This window comes from Engystomops pustulosus, chromosome 2, assembly GCF_040894005.1.
Source record: "Engystomops pustulosus chromosome 2, aEngPut4.maternal, whole genome shotgun sequence".
In the NCBI taxonomy this organism is placed as follows: domain Eukaryota; kingdom Metazoa; phylum Chordata; class Amphibia; order Anura; family Leptodactylidae; genus Engystomops; species Engystomops pustulosus.
The window spans coordinates 104,491,064-104,516,278 of record NC_092412.1 but is presented as its reverse complement, the minus strand read 5'-3'; the positions used below and the strand labels follow the sequence as shown (position 1 = coordinate 104,516,278).

The window sequence follows — 25,215 nt, the reverse complement described above, 5'->3', positions numbered from 1 at the left end:
GCGGTTCAACCTCTCCTCTTGGTACTAAGGAGTTGATCACAGCAGTGTAAGAAGAGGACAAAAAGGGTCTACTTATAATAAAATAATAATTCCTTTATTTATATAGCGTACACAGATTACACAAATTGGTCACTGTCCTCAATGGGGCTCACAATCTTATCAACCTACCAGTATATTTTGGAGTGTGGGAGAAAACCGGAGGACCCAGAGAAAACTGACACAAACATGGAGAGAACATACAAACTCTTGGCAGATGATTAAACCCAGGTCCCCAGTGCTGCAAGGCTGTAATGCTTACCACTAAGCCATAATGCTGCCCATAAAAATAACATCGACTGTTATACTGTAATAGATTGTGTTCCCTTACATCCCTTCCTCATTCCATTCCCTTTCTTATCCCATTCATGCCTGGTATAGTATTCAGCCAGGGCCGCATCTGCCATGAGGTTGAGATTAAAATCTTACCTCAGGCGGCAGAAGCCCAAGCCCTGAGACAAGTGGCAAAATTTGGGTAATGTGGGCGATTCGGGTGACCATTGATGCCTGAATTACCCACATAAAAAAAATCTAACTATTATAAACTACTGAAATGGTTCAGAATGATGACAAAGGCATTTTTAAAATCAGAGGATCGACTATTGGAACCTCTCACCAGCCAGAAATCACATTCCTGGTGACAGGTTTGCTTTAATATTTATTTAAAATTTTTAAATGACTCAATTTAGGTTTTTAAAGATTTGTCAAGGATCATAACAACCCAACTGCTGTCCACTATTTGGGTGACATCCAATTTTGAACAGTAATACCTCAAATGCACCTTCCTTATCATGTGGATATTGGTAATTGTGGATAAATATGGTTTCAGCCAACAGTTGGAACATGTAGATGGATCCTTAGATGGAACAATTAGATACTACAGAACACAGATTTATTAAAATGAATGGTGAATATAAAAACATTATATAACAGAAAACATCAATCTAAGTACAAAATCTTTTACTTTACTTTTCCTTCATTAATGATAATTATGGCTGTATGCCCCTGCTGATATTGAAATTACATACACACTACATAGACAGAAAAATGTAGAATTGAACAGAAAAATTGAAAATGACACAGAGCGATACAGTTACTCTACACATCTGCAAGTAATAGAGTTTAGGATGTGGCATTTGTGAAAATACTGAAACCTGATTCCCCAGCCTAGAATTTTTTTTATAGAAGGTCTGGTATTCATAAGCTCGTTTTTTAAAATGAAAGTGCCATTCATATGAGTTCACCTCCTGTCCAACTACCTACAGCTACAGGGTATATAAGGAATACCTTGTGCAGCGCAGGACACAAGACTCCCTTGTCTTCTGACACACACTTGGAAAGCAGATCACTTCACAGGTAAAGTAATAAATAAGTTTACTTTTTTTTTCCAGAAGACGGAAACACATTAAGAAAACAAACACAAGCTCATTCCAGCATGGGCTGTCAGGTTGAGAAATGAAATATTCAGTTAGACTTTTACATATTGCATGGCAGTGAGCTATTTGACATGGCAGAGTCTGCTATGACCATAAAATAGTGGACAGAACTTTCTCTGTGATTTATTGCTTTCTTTTATACATTGAATATCACTTTTGTGCTGGTTTTTACCATTTAGATGGGGTACAATGTCAGTAAAATTTAGTTTTTTATTTGCTTTTTTGCAATTATTTGCTATTTTATTAACAGTTATTATAACCTCAGAGGATGTCAATGGGAAATGATAAAGCCGGCATATGAATGAATATAAAATGAATATTGAAATATGTAATTTAACTGATTTTAAAAGCCACTTTTCATGTAATTGCCCATCTGACTGTTCTCATTGGGTTCCTGAGTGTTGGAGACATATGCTGTAACTGTAGTAGATTTATGAGCTAAAGAGAAAAGAATAATACATACCTAGGGTCAAGGAAATAACTTCAATAAATTGAAGAATTTATTATTCAGAAATGAGATCATTTTCCTGAGAGTTATGGGATGGAAGAAACCATAGCAGGTAATACACTATGCTGCTCATAGGCGTAAATGGCGGTATACATGAAATCTGGATATCTTTGATGTTTATAATACACTTCTCCATTCTAATATCTTGAGAAGAATGTATAGATACTGTCCTCAGGGTAGGGAGCATCATATGTGATGGATAGGGTGATTTGTCATATTGTTACAGTCTACAACCTTTCTTCTTCAGACTGCCCTATGGGTTAAAGTATGAGTCAAGTTGGGTCATGTTAGTTATATACATATTACGCATTAAGGAGTTCTATACTACTTCTGAGCTCTGCTCATATTGATAAACCTAATATATATAGCCGCTCTATCACCCTGTTCTTTCTGGTTATCTCTTGCATGTCCCTCTGGTTATTGTTCACTTAGGTCCTTGCTGATTCAGCTCTACTGGACCCATTACTGCCTATGGGGCTGTGTCACTTTCTGTCTGACAATGTTCTCTCCTCACGCTGGGCTGGAACTATCACTCATTTGAGGCTCTCTCAAGCTGTTCCAATAACTCAGAAGCAGTGAACTCTTATCTTATAACCTACTTACAGACTGAATCTGAATCTACCAGGATGTTATTAGGGCTCAAAGAGAAGATACCTATCCTCTAATTAGCATTTCATGGCTCTCTCTGCCTTCATGATAACAGTTATTTAAGTGAATGTCCAACCTTCCAACCACTAAGACTTTGTTTATACCTTCTTTTTAGCCCTCTGTTGTAAGGATAGGTTAGGCAGATTCCCAATGTATCTTTACAAAGGGCTAGAAAGTATCCCATTGTATGGTCATACAGTGGAATACGTCCTTTGGTTTGACTCTCTCCCTGAAAATGGGAGGAGGAGTAAACATTGGCAAGTCAATGACTGTTGACGACGTCCATTAGGTCTTCCGTGTGGGGTGTGGGGAATTAGTGGAGGCCAGGGGAGGAAGCAATAAAGTTGCATTAGCCTCCACTGAGTGTATACTGCACTCTCCAGCAAGAAGCAGGATGGAAAAACGTAGCTTGCTACATTTTTCTATCCAGTGTTCCCTGCAATGTTATAACTGAAGATGGAGGCAAAAAGGCAGTCTCCATCTGCCAGTATAAGTGAATGACCACATTGAGTGAGTTTTCCTGGCCATACCACAATGTTTTTTCAATGGAAAATAAGGTCCGTAGGGGAATAACTAGGAGAGGCAGGGCCCCTTAGCAGACTTCTGAATGGGGCCTCTTTCCAACTTAAAATTTAACATATTACACTCATATATACACACATGTTTATATATCTATAAACATAAAGTTTTTCTCATACACACACTTTTATACACTCCTACACATATACATACATACACACACATCATATATACATTACATATATACACACACATACACTGCCATATAGTATGTTGTATATACACACCATACACCATATACACATACAGCATATACATCACAAATACACACACACATACATAATATATATCACATATATGCTATATACATATTATGCTGTATAATGTACAGCATAATATGCATATAATGGTGCACATCTTCCATTCTATAGTGTCAGGTTGGATAACTGGGCCCCCTGAGACTGCAGGCCCCATAGCAGTTTCTGGCTGCTACTTCTGTAGTTACGCACCTGATGGTCATACATTTGATTTCCTGATGAACTCTAATTTGGCCACTTGTGTTTCAATGAAGAGGGGGGGGGGGGAGTGAGGAGTGAGGACCCCAGTGAGCACACAGTCATGTGTATGTAGCCTAAATTTGTGCATGAAATGTGATATGGAGCACCTAACAGACTAGGTCATCCAAAAAAAAAGATCATACGAGTTGCACTATGCTGTAGCTCATGTAGGGGGGGGCCAAGCAACCTTTCTATGTCATAATGGTGCATTTAAAAAAATCTATTATCCATCATGATAAACCAGGGGCACTTACTCATAGATCCAGGAACCGTGACTGTGGTATCTTCTTATATTTGTTGTCCATGACCAACTTTTATAATTATGCTAATTAGCCTGTTCTATATTTATCTGACTCCTTTAAGAAATAATTCATGTAAGCTTAGTAATGTTGATGAATACCTCAGTTCTTTTAAATTCTTTCAAACCTCCATTCTTTCAAATATAATGTAAGCTGAAGAATTACATGGAAGTCCAAGGTTATATGAATAAATTGGATTATTCTATAACAGATAAAATTCATAGCAGTAAGTGGTAACCAAAAGTAATTGCTCATTTTATGTTAATTAAATGCAATGCTTCTAGATCTTTTGCCACATGGACAAAGTGTTTTAAGAATATTGTATCTGGCTGGCTTGCACGTTTCTGCAGAAATACTTAGCAAGGATCTGTCATATAGATAGAGAATGACACACATGTGAAAAAATGCTGAAGGTATTACCATCTGCATGAACTATATTTTACTGTGTCCATAAAATGAGCCATAAAAAAATGGGTTGCTGGGATGAGAAGGAGAATTGGTTGGGTAGAAGAAAAGACAGATTAGGGAAAAACTGGAGTCAATATCATTTTATATTAAAAGGTAAAATCAAGAGTTCTTATCAAATATGTTACCTGGTATATTATTCTAAGATTTGAGTAAGAATGTAACTACTGTATGTAACTATGTAATCTATTGATGTGGTTGTCATCAGGGTCACATACAGCTCTTACCATTAATTTACGTGATCCATCAATGATCCAATAACTACTGTGGGGATTTGGCCCAGTAGAGACCGTGGTAGCGGGGTGCTGGGATGCAGTTCAAGACAGTGACACCAGGGTACAGTCCAAACAGGTCTCGCCTGCGTTTATTGCAGCAAAAATAAACCAGCCTTTACATTCAGGTATTTGAATAAACAAACAAAAAAAACCTACCCGTCAGGGTGCTAACTATACAAATAGTCCACTAACTCACACTAAACAAAGATCACGTGGCTGCTCCAGACACACAGGTCAGGGCTGTGTCCTCTCAGCCTCCTTCCACAGAGAGACAACCCACTCAACTCTGCTGAGTCATTTTATCCAGGCTAATTAGGCTGTTCCCATCACCTGTGTCCAAGGTGCTGGACAAACCCACCTCAGCACTAAGGCCTTGCATAGAAGCAAAACCTAGGGGAAACATACCGCCCATCCACAGTTAACCCCTTCAGTGTCTCACATACCCTCCCCCTCTGTTTGACCCTGTGGGGACGAACATTTTTGGCCATCAGACAGTGGGTACGGGATAGGGCATCGGCATTCCCATGCAGCTTTCCTGCTCGATGTTCCACCGTGAATTTAAAATTCTGGAGCATTAGGAACCACCTTGTGACCCTGGCGTTCCTCTCCTTGGCCTGACTCATCCAGGTGAGGGGAGAGTGATCGGTCACTAGTGTAAACTGCCGCCCTACCAGATAATACCTCAGGGATTCCAGAGCCCATTTGATCGCTAAGCACTCCCTCTCAACTATACTATAGTTCTTTTCAGGAGGTGTGAGCTTGCGGCTCAGGAATGTTACAGGATGTTCCTCACCCTCCACTACTTGGGACAGGACAGCCCCCAAGCCCACGTCAGAAGCGTCAGTCTGCACAATAAAGGTCTTGGTGAAGTTAGGGGTGATCAGTATCGGTCCCTCACACAAAACCGTCTTAAGTCGCTGAAACGCCCCCTCAGCCTCTTCACTCCACTTTACCATCACCGCCCTGCTACCCATAGTCAGGTCAGTCAGGGGTGCCGCTATTGTCGCAAAATCGGGGATAAATTGGCGATAATAGCCCACTATGCCCAGAAAAGCCCTCACTTGCTTCTTGCTCAAAGGTCGTGGCCACTGCTGGATCGCCTCTACTTTATTTACTTGGGGTTTGATGACACCTCGCCCAATACGGTACCCCAGGTAACGGGCCTCTTCCAGACCCAGTGCACACTTTTGGGGGTTCGCTGTCAGCCCTGCTGCCCTCAGGGAGTCTACCACTGCTTGTACTTTGGCTAGATGACTCTCCCAGTCGTTACTATAGACTATGATGTCATCTAAGTAGGCCGAGGCATAACTCCGGTGAGGTTTTAGCACGAGATCCATTAACCTCTGGAATGTGGCGGGAGCCCCATGTAGCCCAAAGGGGAGTACCACGTACTGAAAAAGCCCATCAGGGGTAACAAAAGCGGTCTTCTCTTTAGCCCTGTCAGTCAGGGGTACCTGCCAATACCCTTTCGTCAGGTCAAGGGTGGAGAAGAACCTAGCCTGTCCAAGTCGTTCTATCAACTCGTCAACCCTGGGCATGGGATAGGAATCAAATTTGGACACCTCGTTCAACTTCCTAAAATCATTGCAGAACCGTAGGGAACCATCAGGTTTGGGAATCAACACAATAGGACTCGACCAGTCACTTTTAGACTCCTCGATAACCCCCAGGTCTAACATCTGCCTGACTTCTTCGGATATGGCAAGCCGGCGCGCTTCAGGGACCCGGTAAGGTTTTTGGTGTACCCGGATGTGGGGTTCGGTTATGATGTCATGCTTGATGACTGAAGTACGTCCCGGTAACTTAGAGAACACCTCCATATTTCGGAGCACAAACTCCTTCGCTTCCTGAATCTGGGCCCTGGAGAGGGACTCCGAGATCCGTACTTCAGGCACCTTGGCTTCGGGTACACCTACCTCCGGTGTCCCCTTCTTGGAGACAGACGCCTTCTCTACTCCCATGGCCATCAGGGACTCTCTTTCCCTCCATGGCTTTAGGAGGTTCACGTGGTATATCTGTTCGGGTTTCCTCCTCCCCGGCTGAGATACCCTGTAGGTTACCTTCCCCACTCTCTCCATGACCTCATATGGCCCTTGCCATTTGGCCAAGAACTTGCTCTCCACGGTGGGCACCAGAACTAGCACTCTGTCGCCTGGGTTAAAGGTCCTGAGTCTGGCTGACCTATTGTAGACCCTAGACTGGGCCTCTTGTGCCCTTGTCATGTGCTCCTTTACAAGGGGCATTACCGCCGCTATGCGGTCCTGCATAAGGGAGACGTGTTCTATCACACTACGGTGGGGGGTCCTCTCCTGCTCCCAGGTCTCCTTGGCTACATCCAAAAGCCCACGTGGGGAACGGCCATATAACAGCTCAAAGGGTGAGAAACCCGTGGAGGACTGGGGAACTTCACGTATGGCAAACATCAAATAGGGCAACAAACAATCCCAGTCCTTCCCATCTTTGCTGACCACCCTCTTAAGCATCCCCTTCAAGGTCTTATTAAACCTCTCGACCAGGCCATCTGTCTGAGGATGATACACAGAGGTGCGGAGCTGTTTTACCTGTAGTAACTTGCACATCTCCTTCATTACCCTAGACATGAATGGGGTACCCTGGTCAGTCAAGATTTCCTTGGGGAGGCCTGTGCGTGAGAACACCTGGAACAGCTCCCTAGCAATATTTTTGGAGGAGGTGTTCCTTAATGGAATCGCCTCGGGATACCGCGTAGCGTAGTCCAGGATAACTAGGATGTATTGGTGCCCCCTGGAGGATTTGACTATGGGGCCAACCAGATCCATTGCAATCCGTTCAAAGGGCACTTCTATGATCGGTAGCGGGACCAAAGGACTCCTGAAGTGGGAGACCGGGGCAGTAAGTTGACACTCAGGGCAGGAGCTACAATACCGGTTTACCTCCTCCCACACCCCGGGCCAGAAAAATCTCTGCAGGATCCTTTCTCGGGTCTTCTCAGCACCTAAGTGCCCTCCCAGCACATGTTTGTGTGCCAACTCTAGCACCAGCCTATGGTGAGATTGGGGTACTACAAGTTGCTCAACCTCCTCACCCCGTATCTGGTCGACCCTGTACAACAGTTCCCCAATAATCACCATTCGGGGGTATATTTTATCAGCCCCTGGTATTTGGAGTACCCCATTTATCACCTTAACATTCTCCCGTGCTTTAACCAAGGTAGGGTCCTGTAGCTGTGCAGCCCCAAAATTTTCACGGGAAATCTCAAGGTCCAGCATGTCGGCCACCTCCTCGTGGCCCTCGACCTCACCAGCTAGGACCTCTAGGGGAGAGAATTCATCACATGGGGTCACCCCTACTGCTGGTGTGGGTACATCGGCCTCAAAGGGTTCAGGGGCCAAGGCCGGACATACCTGATGTCCATTATCTGCAACAGCACCTGAGGTGGGTCTTCGTCTCCAGAGGTCCCAAAACACCGGTAAGTCTCTGCCGATAATAGCCTCATGAAACAGGGTCCCCACCACCCCCACTTCATGGGTAACAGTACCACAAGGGGTATGTAGGTTGATGACAGCAGTGGGATATTCGCGAGTGTCCCCATGTATACACAACACTCCCACTCTCCGCCCACTGTATAGTCCAGGATCAACCAAAGTTCCCCGCACCAGGGTGACCAGACTTCCTGAGTCTAGCAAGGCTTCCACTGTGTGACCACCGATTGTGACCATGCATACTTGGGGTTCTGCATCCGTGACTGACTCAGCCGCCAGAACTGGCCGGGCAAACAGTGACACTAGCCGGGTCTGGTTGCAGTCCATTGGCTCCACTGACAGTGGACAGTTGGCAGCAATATGGCCCATTTCATGGCACCGCCAGCACTGGATGCGGCCATGACCTCTGTCACGAGCCTCACTGGGTTTCTGGGTATCCACGCCCCCCAATGAACCCCCTCCCAACCTGACATGTCTCCCCTTTTCCGCAGTAGCAGTCTTACCAGCTGGTTTGGTGACCCTGTCACTGGCACTGCTTCGTGTCGGAGAGGTAAGTAGCAGGTCCTCCGTAGCCCGATACCTCTCTACTAGGGACACAAGCTCCTCAGCTTTTGTGGGACCGGCCTGTCCAACCCACCGCTGGAGCCGAGAGGGCAGAGAACGGGTGAATTTGTCGAGGACCACTCTCTCTACCATCTGTGCGGGGGTGCAGTCCTCTGGTTGTAGCCACTTCCGGACAAGATGGATCAGGTCATGCATTTGGGAGCGTGGGGGTAATTTTTCTGAGTAAGCCCACTGGTGGACCCGGCTGGAGCGAACTTGAACGGTGACCCCAAGACGAGCCAGAATCTCCGCCTTTAGCTGGGGGTACTTACGGGCCTCCGTTTCACTCAGGTCGTAGTAAGCCTTCTGCGACTCGCCGGTCAGGAACGGTGCCAGGACATCTGCCCACTGCTCAGCCGGTAACTCCTCTCGCTCAGCTACTCGCTCGAACACAGTGAGATACGCCTCCACGTCGTCGGTCGTCACCATTTTTTGTAAAGCCTTTTGTACTGCAGCCCATGCGGAATGCTGGACAACCGGGTACCCTTGCAGACCAGTATGGAACCCCTCAGTAGTCGTCGCTTGCGGTGCTGCCATCATGCCAGAAAACTTCTCCATCATCAGCTGGAACATGGCTCGGGACTCTTCCTGCTGTTGCTGGAGCATGGCTTGCTGCTGGCGGGACCTCTCCTCCTGCTGCTGGAACATGGCTTGCTGCTGGCGGGACCTCTCCTCCTGCTGCTGGAGCATGGCTTGCTGCAGCTGCCGATTAGCCTGGGACTCTTCCTGCTGCTGCTGCCGATTAGCTCTGGCCTCCTCCTGCAGGTATTTAATAAAGTCCTCCATCTTGGCTTTATCCTGCACTTTGCCTGCTGCTTTCACCCAGGCCATGCAATGTTGCCGGATGTAGCAAGCCTTTCAGGTGTGTGTCTTTTTGAACTGCCCGCATCCTCCACCATATGTGGGGATTTGGCCCAGTAGAGACCGTGGTAGCGGGGTGCTGGGATGCAGTTCAAGACAGTGACACCAGGGTACAGTCCAAACAGGTCTCGCCTGCGTTTATTGCAGCAAAAATAAACCAGCCTTTACATTCAGGTATTTGAATAAACAAACAAAAAAAACCTACCCGTCAGGGTGCTAACTATACAAATAGTCCACTAACTCACACTAAACAAAGATCACGTGGCTGCTCCAGACACACAGGTCAGGGCTGTGTCCTCTCAGCCTCCTTCCACAGAGAGACAACCCACTCAACTCTGCTGAGTCATTTTATCCAGGCTAATTAGGCTGTTCCCATCACCTGTGTCCAAGGTGCTGGACAAACCCACCTCAGCACTAAGGCCTTGCATAGAAGCAAAACCTAGGGGAAACATACCGCCCATCCACAGTTAACCCCTTCAGTGTCTCACACTACACATGATTCTAAATGCTGTCACAATGTTTTTATTTTTGGCAATTTAAAATTGCAACTCTTCTTTCATGGGTCACATGAACAGCAATATAATGGGGCTATTAATAAAAGATTTTCCCCCAAAAGAGGCATAACTTGGATATTCAAGCATTGCCGCAAGGAAGGCACTGTGAATGTAGGACGCCATCCACAATAAGATAGTTACAACGAAAGTGTTAATGTTAGAAATGAGTCTAATGTCTGCAAACTGTGCATATATAAACATATCCACTCTCATTTAGCATAATATAATAAAGAAGTATATTAATGATAGGCTTGTTAATGATTATTACCAAAATGCAATTGTGTAATACATTTAACATTAAAATTAAGAATATGTTTGTAAAGTTTCAGAGTTTCAACTATTTTTATTGTTTCTAATTAAAGGGGTTGGCCACTTCACTTTATGTTTTCTGTAATGTGTGTGAAAGTGTGTGGGGGGCAAGATATTAGGTAACTTACCAATATGAAACCCATGGTTCAGAAATGCATCAGCCAGAAATTCCTGTCCATCACCTGGTCAGAGATGGAGGGTCATGTGATCCTAACTATCCATGAATGCTATCAAAGAGTCCTGGAGATCATAAGACACCCCGTATCCAGCCCGGAATGTCTGACTGAGGTAAAAGACATTTTTCATCCAGGGCTTAACTTTGCTTTTTGAGAAAGTGAAGCAGAACTTTTGTTGTATATTGATATAAATTGATAAATAACCTTATATATTGTCCCCATGCACACATGCCAAAAATGTGATTAATGTGAGAACCTCTTCAAGATAAATTTTATCAAGTAATAAAAACAGCACTGGAAGCAAGTTCTCAAATGAAATATTACCAGGCTTTATTTGTCTAAATGTTTTCTCTGGAATAACAAAAAAAAGCAGTGCAATTGCTTAAAGGACACCAGTCATCAGGTCTGTGTCACTAGTCCTGTCACTACTACCTGTTGGAGCAGCTCACAAGGATCCCATCCCAGCTTTTATCTAGTTATTTCATACATTATTCATTGTAAAATCACATATTTTTATCATGTAAATGAGGCTGGTCACATGGTCAGAGGCAGTGATGTCACCCCTGTTACCCCTCCCCTCTCCTCCCCCTGCTCATGTCTGTGTGTAATGTATAGTAAAGCATGGCTAGTGTGTGTGCTGTGTCTGCTGACATGCTGCATCCTCCTAATATACAGGTGAGAGACACAGACATCAGCTACACATGAATCTGACATGTTCTGCTGTAACATGGCTGCCTGGAGCTGCTGTACCTCTCCTATACACACACACAGGCTGCAGGGGGCGTGGCCACCAGCACCAGGAAGCACATCATTATACAGCCTCACATCATTATACAGGCTGTCAGTCATGCACTGGGGGTGTGGCTGTGCCTCCCACTCATGAATAGAGTGGACAGCTTGAATATGCTAATGCTTCATTGGACATTTCACAGGTCATTTGCATACAGCTTTAGGACCTCATAGCTTAGGTTTACAGGCATGTAGAGGGACAATGAAGGGATAGAGGCAATGCTTTCTAATGGCAGTTTATGAAAATATATTTAGTTTAGGGGGGTTATTTTGCATGACGGGTTCTCTTTAAATGTAACTTTATGTCATACTGTGGTCACAAATAATGTTACTTTGTATGAACACTTTCTGCACCATTGATTAATGCAAAGTTTCCCAAAACAGAAACTGCCACAAAATAGGTGACTCTGCACGTCATGGGCAAATCCTATGTCAGGACTAGAAGAGTCCATGCAACATATTAGGGACAAGGGTGAAAGAAAAGGGCATCTATATCTGATGTTATCTCCACTGGCTCCTAACACCCTTCGATCTCTCTAACATCTTTTTCCTAGTAGGTATTATTATTATTCATTTATAGAGCACCATTAATTCCATGGTGCTGTACATTAAAAAACTACAGTGATCATTAAACAAATGGACCGAGGACCATGGCTGTGAGCGCTCACAATCAGTATGGGAGGGTAGATTAGGCAGCAGAGCAGTAGAGTTATTGTGTTATTGTTATTTTAATTATAATAGGTCACCTTGATCCATGCCCATTTTATATAGATAAAATTTTGAGGGGCACATAGATCACTCTCTGACCCATAAAATGAAATACAGTGTTTTCAGATTATAAGAAGCACTTTTCATTAAGGAAAAGTCCTACTAAAAAACGTCTAAACGTCTGCATCTTATGGTACGAATGTCAGGAGGATCCAGTACTGCCAGACCCTACCAGACTGTCACACTGGAGGTGGGGGGAAGTGCTAACAAAGCATTTCACCTGTTCTTAGAGAGCGCAGAGTCTCCGCAGTGCTCACTCTCTCTCACCTGGCCTGCCAGACTGTAACCTCAAAGCATCTGAAGTGATGTCAGAAGCATGTGACTGATCAAGTGATGGGGTAAAGAAGAAGTTGCAGATTGGGGCATTATTTAGATACCACTTATTGTTTAACTGTTTTGAACAATTTCAATTTGTCTAGGAAACAGACAAATTATTCATTACCTTTTTCTTTTTCAAATATGTAGAATGCCTAAAAAAGTGTAAATTAAATTAAAGCAGAGGCAGTTAGATTGTTAAACACATTTACATAGGTTAACAATTCAATATAAGGTGAATGCATTTGTGTAGATCACCTCAAAAAGACACCTCTATCAGTGTTAATTACAAGATAAATCAGGTGTAGGGACTATAAATAAGAGAAATAAAACATCACTTTTATTTTCACTCTTTAAAAAATATGGGATTGACTACAACAATTAGGTTTCACCATTTCCATGTATCAGTTGTAATGTATTAGTGTCAGAAAGTTCTGCTCATAAAAATAATTTGCCTTATTTTTATTATGTTTATATTGGAGAACAAAGATCAAGTTTATTTTGTCAGTCAGTCCACCTTTATAAACTGTCACAAGAATCCACAGCTGGCTACATATCAATTGATGTATATAATGGCAGCTTTATCTAAGGTGATCCACTGTGGATAAATCAGTGCAGGGTGTAGCGATCTGGTGTAGAACAATGTGTGGGCTCATAGAGACAACTCCCCACTTGAGCAAGTGCCTTTCCACCACTCAAGTCTATATTTTCAAATTTCCTCCACACATCTGAGTCAATAGCCTAAAGTCCCTATTCCTGTCTCACCCTATCACTGCTCCCCATATTAGACATAACATGCTTGCCCTATCCACACTGCAACTCCTACGCGTTTCACCATCTTATTATGGCTCATCAAGGAGTGAAACCAGCAGCATGACTGGCAGCATTTTGATAAGGCACTGGCAGGGATCCTGCATGTGTTGTCAGTTTAAATACTTACAGGGTACCGCCTACAGTGATCGTCATCCTATTGTGCTAGCCAATGACAGGACAGATCAAATATAAGCCCATGTATCCAGACCGAAAGTCAAGTCACGGTCTTTTTGGGATTAAGGATTAGTGTTATATGGTTCATCTTATCCCAATGCCGCAATATCCTTAGATTTCTTTAAATTTTGCGGGCACCACTAGCATCACCAGCTCAATCCCAGAAACCTAGTCTATTCAGTGAACAGTCACATAGATTAGTCTTTACTTTAACACATAGGGACATTTTGGAATTAGCAGAACCCCTCTCTTTAATTATAAGCTCCTTATTCCACTCTCAGGTAAGTATACAGGCAGTATAGTAAATGGTAACATCTTGATGACTGCAGAGATAACATAATTTGATTTATGTTAACATACATAGAATTACAGTTACATTTGTAGAAAGATAAATGACAACAATAGGTAAAAAATTTCTACCGTTTCTTATCTTAGACAACAGACTTGTGAGCAATTGCTGAGCAATGAATTCTGCATTGACTATTTTCAAAGAGATAGTGGGGATCCGAGAGTCCAAAATGTTTTGCATATTTAACAGATTAAAACTGCACATTTAGAAATCAGAAATGACTTTGATATGAAGTAAAAAGTATGAACGAACACAGATACACAAAAACTCTTAATTCTTCAGAATTAAGATTCATTCATTGTATTTCCCTTCCAAAAGAAAAGATTCCTTAAGCAGAGCAACATCCTACATGTAGTCAATACTTTGAATTTGAATGCTCTCTTTTATAGTTATATGAAACCCCTGGACGTAACTAGTAATCATTGGATTCCACAGTGACATTATAGTACACAGATAATAAACACAGTGATGTCACAGTACAGAGTGAATACACACACTGATTTCCAAATACAGAGATAATACAGTGATATCACAGTACAGGAATAATACACAGGGGCCCACATTTATTGGCCCTTCCCCATCACCACATTTTTTGTCTGACTTTGCACGTTCTTTTCAGTGCAAACTATTTCACATGTGTATAAAGTGAATACTGCCAGTAATGAGTATAAGATTCTAGATTTGGTATTTGCTAATACTGAGGATGTTTACAACGTTGAAATTCAGCTGCCAATAGGTAGGTCAGTTCACAACACAGTAATAGGCAAATCAGTTTATCAGCAGCTGGAATAAGGAATAATATACCAAGATGGTCCAATGACAAAATCTAGGAACTAAGGGTATGCCTCTATTCAACCAATTGGAGCATTTTCAAGGCCGAGGACATTGATAAGTGGGTAGATAGTGTTACAGGGTACATTAAAGGACACCTGTCATCAAGTCTCTGTCACTAGTCCTATCACCACTACCTTACATCTAGGCTGTCAGTCATGTGTATAGGAGTACCTCATACACACACAGGTTGCAGGGGGCACCAGCACCAGGAAACACATGGAGGAGTCATTACACCATTATACATCACATCATTATACAGGCTGTCAGTCATGTGTATAGGAGTATCTCATACACACACAGGTTGCAGGGGTGTGGCCGCCAGAACCAGGTAGCACATAGAGGAGCCAGCACCAGGAGTATCACTTCATTGTACAGACTGTCATGTGTATAGGGGGATCTCATACACAGACAGGCTGCAGGGGGCGCCTGCACCAGGAAGCACATGGAGGAGCCAGCACCAGGAGTGTCACATCATTATACAGGGTGTCAGTCATGTGTATAAGAGTATCTCATATACATACAGGCTGCAGGGGGCGTGGCCACCAACACCAGGAAGCACATGGAGGAGCCACAAAATCCAGCATCGTATGCTACACCATTATCTACCTGGGAGATACTATAAACGAAAGAGACAAAAACAAATTGGCCAAGATCATAAAGAAGGCACATAGCACTAGGAGCCACTGCGTCCATTCAGCACAATATAGGAAGAAAGATGCCAAATTCAAGGCATTGTTACTAAACAAATACCACCCTCTGTCCTCAACGATTCTCCAGCAACACAGTAACATTAACAGCGGATACCACCAGTTACTATATTTCATAATTTGCACCCAGCACTAGTACCCTTCCCCTCCTCTAGATGTTGTATGTCACTTTATTATTATTATTAGTATTTATCCTGTGTCTTGTCTATTGTTTACTATGCCTAGATCACTGTTACAAAACAATTTCCCCAAACCAGCGGATTAATAAAATCTATCGTATTGTGTTGTAAAGTACAAAGATCTTTAACCGTTTATTTCTCCACTTTAAAGAAAAGATGAATCAAGCATGATGAATATGATCCACTCATAGATCCATGGACCGTGACCGGTAATCTTTTTATATTTGTTATCCATGGCCTCCTTCCTTCTAAAGTAATATTTTAAATTATGCTAATTTAAGTATTTACCCGAGGCTCTCTTTGATTTTGTAAGTAAGGAGGCCATGGATAACAAATATAAGACATTTACGACAGTCACAGTGCCTGGATCTATGAGTAATTTTATCCATGCTTGATTTTGATGGTATATTTCCTTTAATGGACAGGCCATTTCTCTGTTTTTTCGTCAATGCTTTCTACAAGGTCACTATAGCTGATTGAGGTCTTTTTTTTTTTTTTTGCGACAAAATGTAGTTTTTAATAGCAGAATTTTGGGTTTCATACTGATGAACTTTTAATAACCCTTCATTAACCCTTTCTGAACAATACGTTCAAAACAATAAATATTTTCTACATTTATTGAGGACTCTAAATAACATAAGAACTTTTCTCTGGTTTAATACGCATACAGTGATACAAATGTTTTTTTTTCTTCAAATAACCCTCATTTGCATAGTGAAACCATAATGAAACCATAACTCTTTTTTTTGGTGTAGCTGTGTGAGGGTTTTTTGTTAAAAGACCTGTAGTTGTCATATGAACACATTTTAAGTTCGTAAAAATTTTCAATTGTGTTTAATATAATTGTTTGTGTGATGAATGCTCAAAGATGGTCAATTTGGGCATTGTACAGTGATGGACAAAAGTATTGGCACCCCTGAAATTTTGTCAGATAATACTCAGTTTTTTTCCAAAAAATGATTGCAATTAGAAATTCTCTGGTATTATTATTTTTATTTAATTTGTCTTCAATGGAAAACCCCCAAAAGAATTGTCAAAAAGCCAAATTGGATATAATTCTACACCAAACATAATAAAGGAGGTGGACAAAAGTATTGGCACTGTTTGAAAAATCATGTGATGCTTCTCTAATTTGTGTAATTAACAGCACCTGTAACTTACCTGTGGCACCTAACAAGTGGTGGCAATAACTAAATCACACTTCGAGCCAGTTGAAATAGATTAAAGTTGATTCGTCCTCTGCCCTGTGTCCTTGTGTGTCCCAAATTGAGCTTGGAGAAAAGAAAGAAGAACAAAGAACTGAGGACTTGAGAATCAAAATTGTGATGAAGCATGAGCAATCTCAGAGCTACAAGTCCAAAGACCTGAATGTTCCTGTGTCTACAAGAGGTTTAAAGCCCATGGCACTGTGGCATCTCCCTAGATGAAGAAGTGTAAAGCCCATGGCACTGTGGCTAACCTCCCTAGATATGGACGGAAAAGAAAAATTGACGAGAGATTTCAACGCAAGATTGTGCTGATGGTGGATAAAGAACCTCCACTAACATCCAAACAAGTTCAAGCTGCCCTGCAGTCTGAGGGTACAACAGTGTCAGCCCATAGTATCCGTCGGATTCTGAATGAAAAGGGACTGTATGGTAGGATACCCAGGAATACTCCACTTCTTACACAGAAACATAAAAAATCCAGGCTGGAGTTTGCCAAAACTTACCTGAGAAAGACTAAAACGTTTTGGGAGAATGTTCTCTGGTCAGATGAGACAAAAGCAGAGCTTTTCGGGAAAATGCATCAACTAGAGTTTACAGGGAAAAAAAAGAGGCCTTTAAAGAAAAGAACACAGTCCCTACAGTCAAACATGGCAGAGGTTCCCTGATGTTTTGGGGTTGCTTTGCCTGCTTGACCGTGTACATGGCATCATGAAGTCTGAAGACTACCAACAAATTTTACAGCATAATGTAGGGCCCAGTGTGATAAAGCTGGGGTCCCTCAGAGGTCATGGGTCTTCCTGCAGAACAATGACCCAAAACACATTTCAAAAAGCACTAGAAAATGGTTTGAGAGAAAGCACTGGAGACTTCTAAAGTGGCAGCAATGAGTCCAGACCTGAATCCCATAGAACACCTGTGGAGAGATCTCACAATGGCAGTTTGGAGAAGGCGCCTTCAAATCTCAGGGACCTGGAGCAGTTTGCCAAAGAAGAACGGTCTAAAATTCCAGCAGAGCCTTGTGAGAAACTCATTGATGGTTACCGGAAGCGGTTGTTTGCAATAATTTTGTCTAAAGTTTGTGCTGCCAAGTATTAGGCTGAGGGTGCCAATACTTTTGTCCGGCCCATTTTTGGAGGTTTTTTTAAATGATCAATGAATTGACTTTTTTTCATTCCCTTTTGTGTTTTTTCATTGCAAGCATAATAAATGAAGATATTAATACTAAAGAATTTGTGAATGCAATCATTTGCAAGGAAGAAAATAAGTATTATCTGACAGAATTGCAGGGGGTGCCAATACTTTTGGCCACCACTGTATATAGTCTTTTAGTAACCCTTCCAATATTTTCCCACAATTGCAGTTAAGCTTACAGGGCTGTAATTGCCTGGCAAAATTCTAAAGCCATTTTTAAATATTGACACCAGTCACTTGGCACCGTACCAGTCATTAGGGAATCTCCGAAAATTTTAGACAGTGGTACAGAAATAACAGAACTGAGGTCTTTAAGAACTCTGGGGTGCAACCCATCTGGTCCAGGAGCCATCTTTTTTGTGGTGCACCTTTAACATACAGTGTGCAACACAATTTGCATGTTAAATACGGCGCTTGGTCTGAATCAGTCAGACCAACCAACAGCACAGCCCCTAATTTATGTTGCGTGGTAGCCAGCGCATCAGCCCCACAAAGGGGTTGCATGCGACACAATAGCTGCGCAAACACTTCTTAAATACCTGTGCAAGACGTTTCACCCTATAAGAACTTGCATATTTCAACAAAAGTGTGGCACAAAGCCCTTAGTAAATGAGCCCCATTATGTTGACATCCTATCTATTTTTTCAACCTTTCGAAGTATCACTGCTTGGCTCCTCACTACTTGTCTTGTATATTCTGATCATATAACCTTTTTCAGGCTTCCTGTCATCAGAGTGTCATTTTTAGCTGGTGACAAGTTCCCACAGATACAGTATTATATTTACCACAAATTATTTTTTTTAATACCTCTGCTTAATATCATTATTGAAATAATCAATCTCAAACTTTACCTGGGTCCTTGCAAGATTCCGAATCCCCCGCCACACATTATGATTTGAAATGCACCTAACCCTGGGACTCAGCTCTACAATCTGGCAGGAGCCTGGGTAACGTTTGAGATCCATTATTTCAATAACAGTATAATGCAGAGCTATTTTAAAAACATGTGTAGGAAATACAATACTGTATCTGTGGGAACCTGTCACCAGCTAAAAATGGCTAAAAAACTGGTGACATGTTCCCTTTAAAATTATTAATTTAGTCACTAAATCACTGACTAAAAGCACAAAGACTTTTTTTTCATCAATGGGTCTTAAGACATTTAGGTGTGTGAGAACTTCTTTGAATAACTCTTTTCTTAAATGTATTACATAATTATGCTAATATGTGGTTTGATGACACAAGCATTTATAGAGAAAGGATTTCTAAGCAATCATGATATTACCACAATAGTCTTCACCAAGTGGGCACAAAGCACTCATACAGCAGAAACTGCCCTTTATTATCATTTCTAGTTCATTAGATTGCACTATGTTTCTGCATTACATTCTACATTCTGGAGAAACTGTATAGACATGATATCTGTCAAAATACAAAGTGATGCCCTGTATACATGTCCAAGAAACACAGCTCCAGGAGATGTGTTTCCATCTCCATGTCATGTTTGTTACTGCTGGCATTCATTAGAAATGGCCTGAAGTAACCCTTCACGAAAAGAGGTCACTGCTGAAAAGATTATTCAATTCTGCTCCCTCCCTTCATTCCCACCTCCTTAATAAAGTTTTACTGGAATAGGAAGGTTAATAAACTTTTTCTTCTCGTGTTCTTCTAGGTCAGGGATAACTGGTTTCTTTACCTGCAAGATGGGACTTCTTTCCTTCTTACGACAACGCCTTAGACTATCATGTCTGGTCTTGGTACTTCTTGTCATGGTACTTGTATGCCCGGGTGAGTATGGAAGCTTTCCTAAGCATAGAGACATTTAAGGCACAATCCTCCATTTCTGTAATGGTTGGTTTGTTGCTTATGGTGAAAAGTGTAAATAGTAATGTTATGCATTATTTTATAAATATTTACATATAACAGGACCAGACACGTATTTAGTAATATATAAAAAAATAGTTTTCCAGGATCCACATTATGCCGTCATTGTGGAATACAGTAATATAAAAATGGTATTTATATGTGTATGCGTCATATATCATACAGTAATACTTGGGACTATGCCTCTTCAATCATAATTGACCTGCTAAGACAAAACATAATTCATTGTTTCTTTGACAGTCATATATTTGTGATGCATCTGTGGCATACGGAACATCTTGGCATTTCTTACTGATGACAGAGGCTTGCCAGCCATATATAGCACCTTTTTAATAGCTTTTATCTATGTTTTTATGCAATTTCTGAGCAAAGTGAGACATTTTCTAGGTTACATTAACTACATAGAAGCACTATGTCATTAGACCAATAGCTGATTGTAGCTGAAAGCTAACAGAACATAAACTTCACTGGAGTTTATGTATTTGTACCAGATAAAGGAATCTATCATAGGCTAAGATAGAGGGAACTTATATCAAAAATATATACATACTAATCTGGGTTTTGGTGTCAAAACTTGATCTATCAGATCTTATACTTGAATATGCAATAGTGTTATATAGTATCACAACAAGAACATTGAAAGCCATGGAGAACAGTCAAGTCAATGTTAGCAGCCACTAAGTAACTTGTTAACTAAAACCTTCTAAAAAAAAATCTAAATAGAGGTCCTCTTCTATCATCATCTGGGGGTGTTACCAAAGCCCCGTGCTGCAGCTTCACAGGCTGTTACAGTGTGCAAGGAGCACACAGGCAGAGAAAGAGACAAAGGGCTGAGGGATCAGGGGGAGGGTAGACAGTATGACAGTCTGTGAAGCTACAGCACAGATGGGCCCTTGTAATGCTCATTAGCATAATTGGCCATGGATAACAAAGCCATGGTGCCTCGATTCTCCCTGCTTTATCATACTTGATTTCTTTTTTCCTGTACCATTTGAAATGTAGTATATACTTATCCACAGTTTGGCTAATTGTAAGTATCAGTGGAACAAAAGATGCAAAACAATACATTGTTTATTTATTGTAAATAAATCATACAATCACCCCCTTTTCCAGTCTGTGACTTTTCCTGCCAATTTCAAATAGGAGTCCGCAAAAGACAAAACAACACAAATTGTTTGATTATTTTTGCACAACTTGCTGTTTTGTAACAAGAAGCTTTATGACAAAATGAACAATAGGCGTTTAATCTATGAATCCCCCAATAACTTTTGTGATTTAATTAGAAATGGTATGCAAACAGTCCTCCTCATCATGCTGTTCACCATCACATAAATGATCAACAGTAACTCGAGGTTTCAAGCAGCATGTTCTCAAATGGAAGTGGTCACTAAAAAGGATAAGGATTTCTGCAACCTTTTTATAATAAGCACAACATTGAAAAACTCTGACATGGCACACCTTGGTATACATGTATAAGAGGCAAAAAAAGGGAAGCCTAAGATAAGTGTTGCAATTTCTGGCCGTATTTTAGGAATTGTGACTTTTTCATGGCCTCACGCCATTTTCCGGCGCACAAGCCTTGGTTTATTCTCCCCTATAGAATTAGATTGTCTAAAAGTTTACACCACTTCTTGAGTGGCTGTCTTATGCCAAAAGTTATGCATAACTTAGCATTTCAATCTATGCCCTTCTTCTAAGACGGGTCTTTTTCATCTTAGCTCCATGCTTCCTTTTTTGTCACAAATGTGCAAAATTATGTTACAATTTAGGCAGTATTCTAGGCTTAAAAACAATTAATGGTAAATAATCAATAATTGACATATGTTTTAGATATATCAAGTGGAAACAAACTTCGGATGATGCTTCAGAAAAGAGAAGGTGAGTCAAAATTTTGAGATTATTACCACTTTATTTACATATTTTCTTTTTACATTTTCTTTATTTTCTTTCCAAGGAAAAGGTATTCTGGAGCATCTTTTATCATTGTGTTGTGTGGTGCTGTTTTTTCTAATCAAAGTTAACATTTTCAGTCATAAAGGGAGACAATTGTTTAAAGCAGGGGTAGGGAACCTATGGCTCGGGAGCCAGATGTGGCTCTTTTGTTGGCTGCATCTGGCTCTCCGACAGATCTCTAATAAATAGTGATGGCTGCTGTGTGTCTCTTAGACTGATCACAGGCAGCAATGTTTCTGCTGCCTACGTCCTTTGTATGACCCAGGTGCCATCGCCTCCATCATCTAAGACTGGGTCAAAGAGAAGAGCATGGGAGCGATGAGGAGCTGGCTGCAGGGAGCGCTGGGAAGTGAATATTCTTTTTTTTTTTTTTTTTTGCTGTGCCTACCTATCTACTGGGAGTATGTGCTGTGCCTACCTATCTACTGGGGGTATGTGCTGTGGCTACCTATCTACTGGGAGTATGTGCTGTGGCTACCTATCTACTGGGAGTATGTGCTGTGCCTACCTATCTACTGGGAGTATGTGCTGTGGCTACCTATCTACTGGGAGTATGTGCTGTGGCTACCTATCTACTGGGAGTATGTGCTGTGGCTACCTATCTACTGGGAGTATGTGCTGTGGCTACCTATCTACTGGGAGTATGTGCTGTGGGCAGCACCAATCAGCGGCGCACTATCCCTTTAAATATGCAAGCACCGGCACTCGCCTACTGGAGCCCAAAAATGGTGAGTTGAGTGAGCTCGGAAAGGGACGCCGCCACGGAGAGGGGCACGGGTGTGCCTGCGATCGAGACGTAGATCGCAGGGGCACCTGTGACGCTGGGACTACCAATCTACTGGGGGGCATATGGTACGGCTCTCTTGGAATAACATTTTAAAATGTGTGGCGTTCATGGCTCTATCAGCCAAAAAGGTTCCTGACCCCTGGTTTAAAGGGAACCTGTCAACACATTTTTCACAAATACAGTTAGTGACAGGTTCCTATAGAGCCATCTTCTTTTAGCTAAAAATTGTTTCCCTAAGATCCCCATAAAATCAGAATTATAAACTTGCATGGTATCTAGTGATCTAGAGAGTGAGTTGAGGTGCATGGCCTAATGTCATGTGACCAGGGTGACATAATCACAGGTCCTTTAGCATCTTAACATTAGAAAACTGTACCACACGCACATATCTGACCACATAAAAAAATCAGTGCATGCCTGCATGAACTTCTTACTCATCTCCAGTACAGTTTGCTAATGTTTCAAGGCTAAAGGACATGTGATGATGTCACCCTGGTCACGTGACATTACTGCTGCATGCAGACAAAGCATGGGGAGGAGCTGCTGGATTCAGCCTGAGGAGGCAACGCCCACCTCAAATCGCTATAGACATCCTTAGATACCAGGTACAATTATAAAGATGAATATATGGGAGAGGAACAATTTTTAGCTGAAATAAGGGGTCAGATAATTACTAGGGTTCTATGGGTACCTGCCACTAGCTGTATTTGAGAAAAATGTGGTGAGAGGTTCCCTTTAAGAAGTAGAATGTTACCAGACAGTAGCCAATTTCCTGAAGCTTACCTCACCTTACTAAGTCCAGTGTGTCACAATTTTTCTGGGCATTAATAAATTGAGCTTTTATTCATCTTGCTAGCAAGACTGAATTCAGTCGAGCTTTTACAGTGAAAAACAGATTAGGAAAGACTGGAGGGGGCATGAGAGGGACCAAAGTGAGTGAAGAGTTAGGCCCTTTTTCTATATATTGCAAAGTTTCTTGTGCTCACTTATTCTTCTGATTTATGCAAATTTTGTTGAAAGTTAATGACCACATAAATATTCAGGAATTTGGAAATGAATTGCACACAAACTCTTCATGTAAGATTTTCATTTAAATTTCTTTTTTTTTGTAATTGGTTGTAAACAGCCAATGAACCTGCAAAAACAGTGGTATCTGTAGAGGGGAATAAAGCCAATGAATTTCTGAATTCACTGAAAAGATCAAAGCGTCAGCTCTGGGATAGGAGTCGCCCAGAGGTGCAGCAGTGGTACCAACATTTCCTCTATATGGGATTTGATGAAACGGTAAGTGTTTTTACATCTCTGCAGTCTTATAGCTTAAAATCCCAATCCTTTACATTCATATTGATGACTTCTCTCAGAACAGTATGTAATTATTACTAAACTGGAATCAGGGATACAGATTAGCCTAGAAATTCTACCACGGCTTACTTCTGTGCAAGTTAGTTGCGGTGCCACACTAATACTCTGCCTTCTCATAACTGGAGTAGATTTGGATACACCTGTAGGTATCTATTGATATAGAGGTTGCAGTGGGGAAACTGCTTGACAGATGGCATCTGCTTCAGCTTAACACTGGCCTCCCCCAAATTTCACCAAGGTCAGGGAACGGTGGTAGGTGCTTGCAGTTGACTTGATGTTAGCCTTGCAGCACCTCTATAACAACAAAGACCAATAGTGATGGTAAACGCCTTGCCACAAATAGCAAAAAAATTTGTGTGAACCCCATCCCATTGGGCATATCAAGAATAGTCATAACTTTAGTAACCAGGATACTCATCATGCTATAACATTTTTTCATAATGTAAGTTATTTGAGAAACTTTATTTTTAATACAGAAATTTGAAGACGATGCAGACTACTGGATGAATCAACGCCGAGCAGGAAGTGAATACTATGGAGGTTTTTACCACCACCACTATGATGAGGATGCACCAATTGGACCACGCAATCCACATACATTCAGACACGGAGCTGCAGTGAATTACGATGATTATTAAACCTGAAAATAGAAACCAGTGAAGCTTTCACAGTCTTATAGGCAATAATGCATTCTTTAGTATTAAACCTGTGGGGTTAAACAGAACAGCAATGATCCATGTAAGTGACCAGTTTGTTGTTCTATTTTAGTCTTGTTGCATAACATATTTGTGTATGGTCACTTTTAGCAGAGCTAAGTACCTGTTATGCAAGTTATCAGCATAAAGAATAGTTCATAGTTTTGACGCACAATGACAAATGGTGCTTTCTACTCTAAATTTCCATTATAATTAAAGGTTTGGATGTAAAGATGTTGTGTTTCCTTTGAAGTAGCAATAAATGTAGCTATGAAGTTTTACCAAGATACCATAGCAGGAATCTAAACGAAAAACGGCAACATTGTACACTTTAGTATGGGCCGGATCATGCAGATATACCACATGCCGAATACAGTTTATGTTAGAGAAACAAGGGGAGATTTATTGTGCTCTGGTGTATGATGAAGCCCCACCCCCATGGCAGATCTATGTGGAGGCTTAGACGTCCTGATGTATCTGCCGCCAATTCTCTGCTGGTA

At 41.6% G+C, this 25,215-nt stretch overlaps 1 protein-coding gene across 1 annotated transcript; it reads left to right on the top strand.

Annotated features, from left to right (window-relative positions):
• Window positions 1-1,241: 1,241 nt before the first annotated feature.
• On the top strand, window positions 1,242-24,947 carry ECRG4 (ECRG4 augurin precursor). Its single transcript, XM_072133062.1, has 5 exons — window positions 1,242-1,392; window positions 19,707-19,822; window positions 21,749-21,796; window positions 23,785-23,942; window positions 24,497-24,947. Exons 1-5 carry the CDS (start codon window positions 1,271-1,273, stop codon window positions 24,656-24,658), a joined length of 606 nt encoding a protein of 201 aa, XP_071989163.1. The 5' UTR covers window positions 1,242-1,270; the 3' UTR covers window positions 24,659-24,947.
• The last annotated feature ends 268 nt before the right edge of the window (window positions 24,948-25,215 follow it).

Excerpts from the sequence above, each read along its gene's own strand:
- ECRG4 (XM_072133062.1), top strand. The coding sequence starts at position 1,271 with ATGAGTTCACCTCCTGTCCAACTACCTACAGCTACAGGGTATATAAGG. Across the intron at positions 19,823-21,748 it reads CATGGTACTTGTATGCCCGG|ATATATCAAGTGGAAACAAA; the intron begins GTGAGTATGGAA and ends CATATGTTTTAG. Across the intron at positions 21,797-23,784 it reads GATGCTTCAGAAAAGAGAAG|CCAATGAACCTGCAAAAACA; the intron begins GTGAGTCAAAAT and ends GGTTGTAAACAG.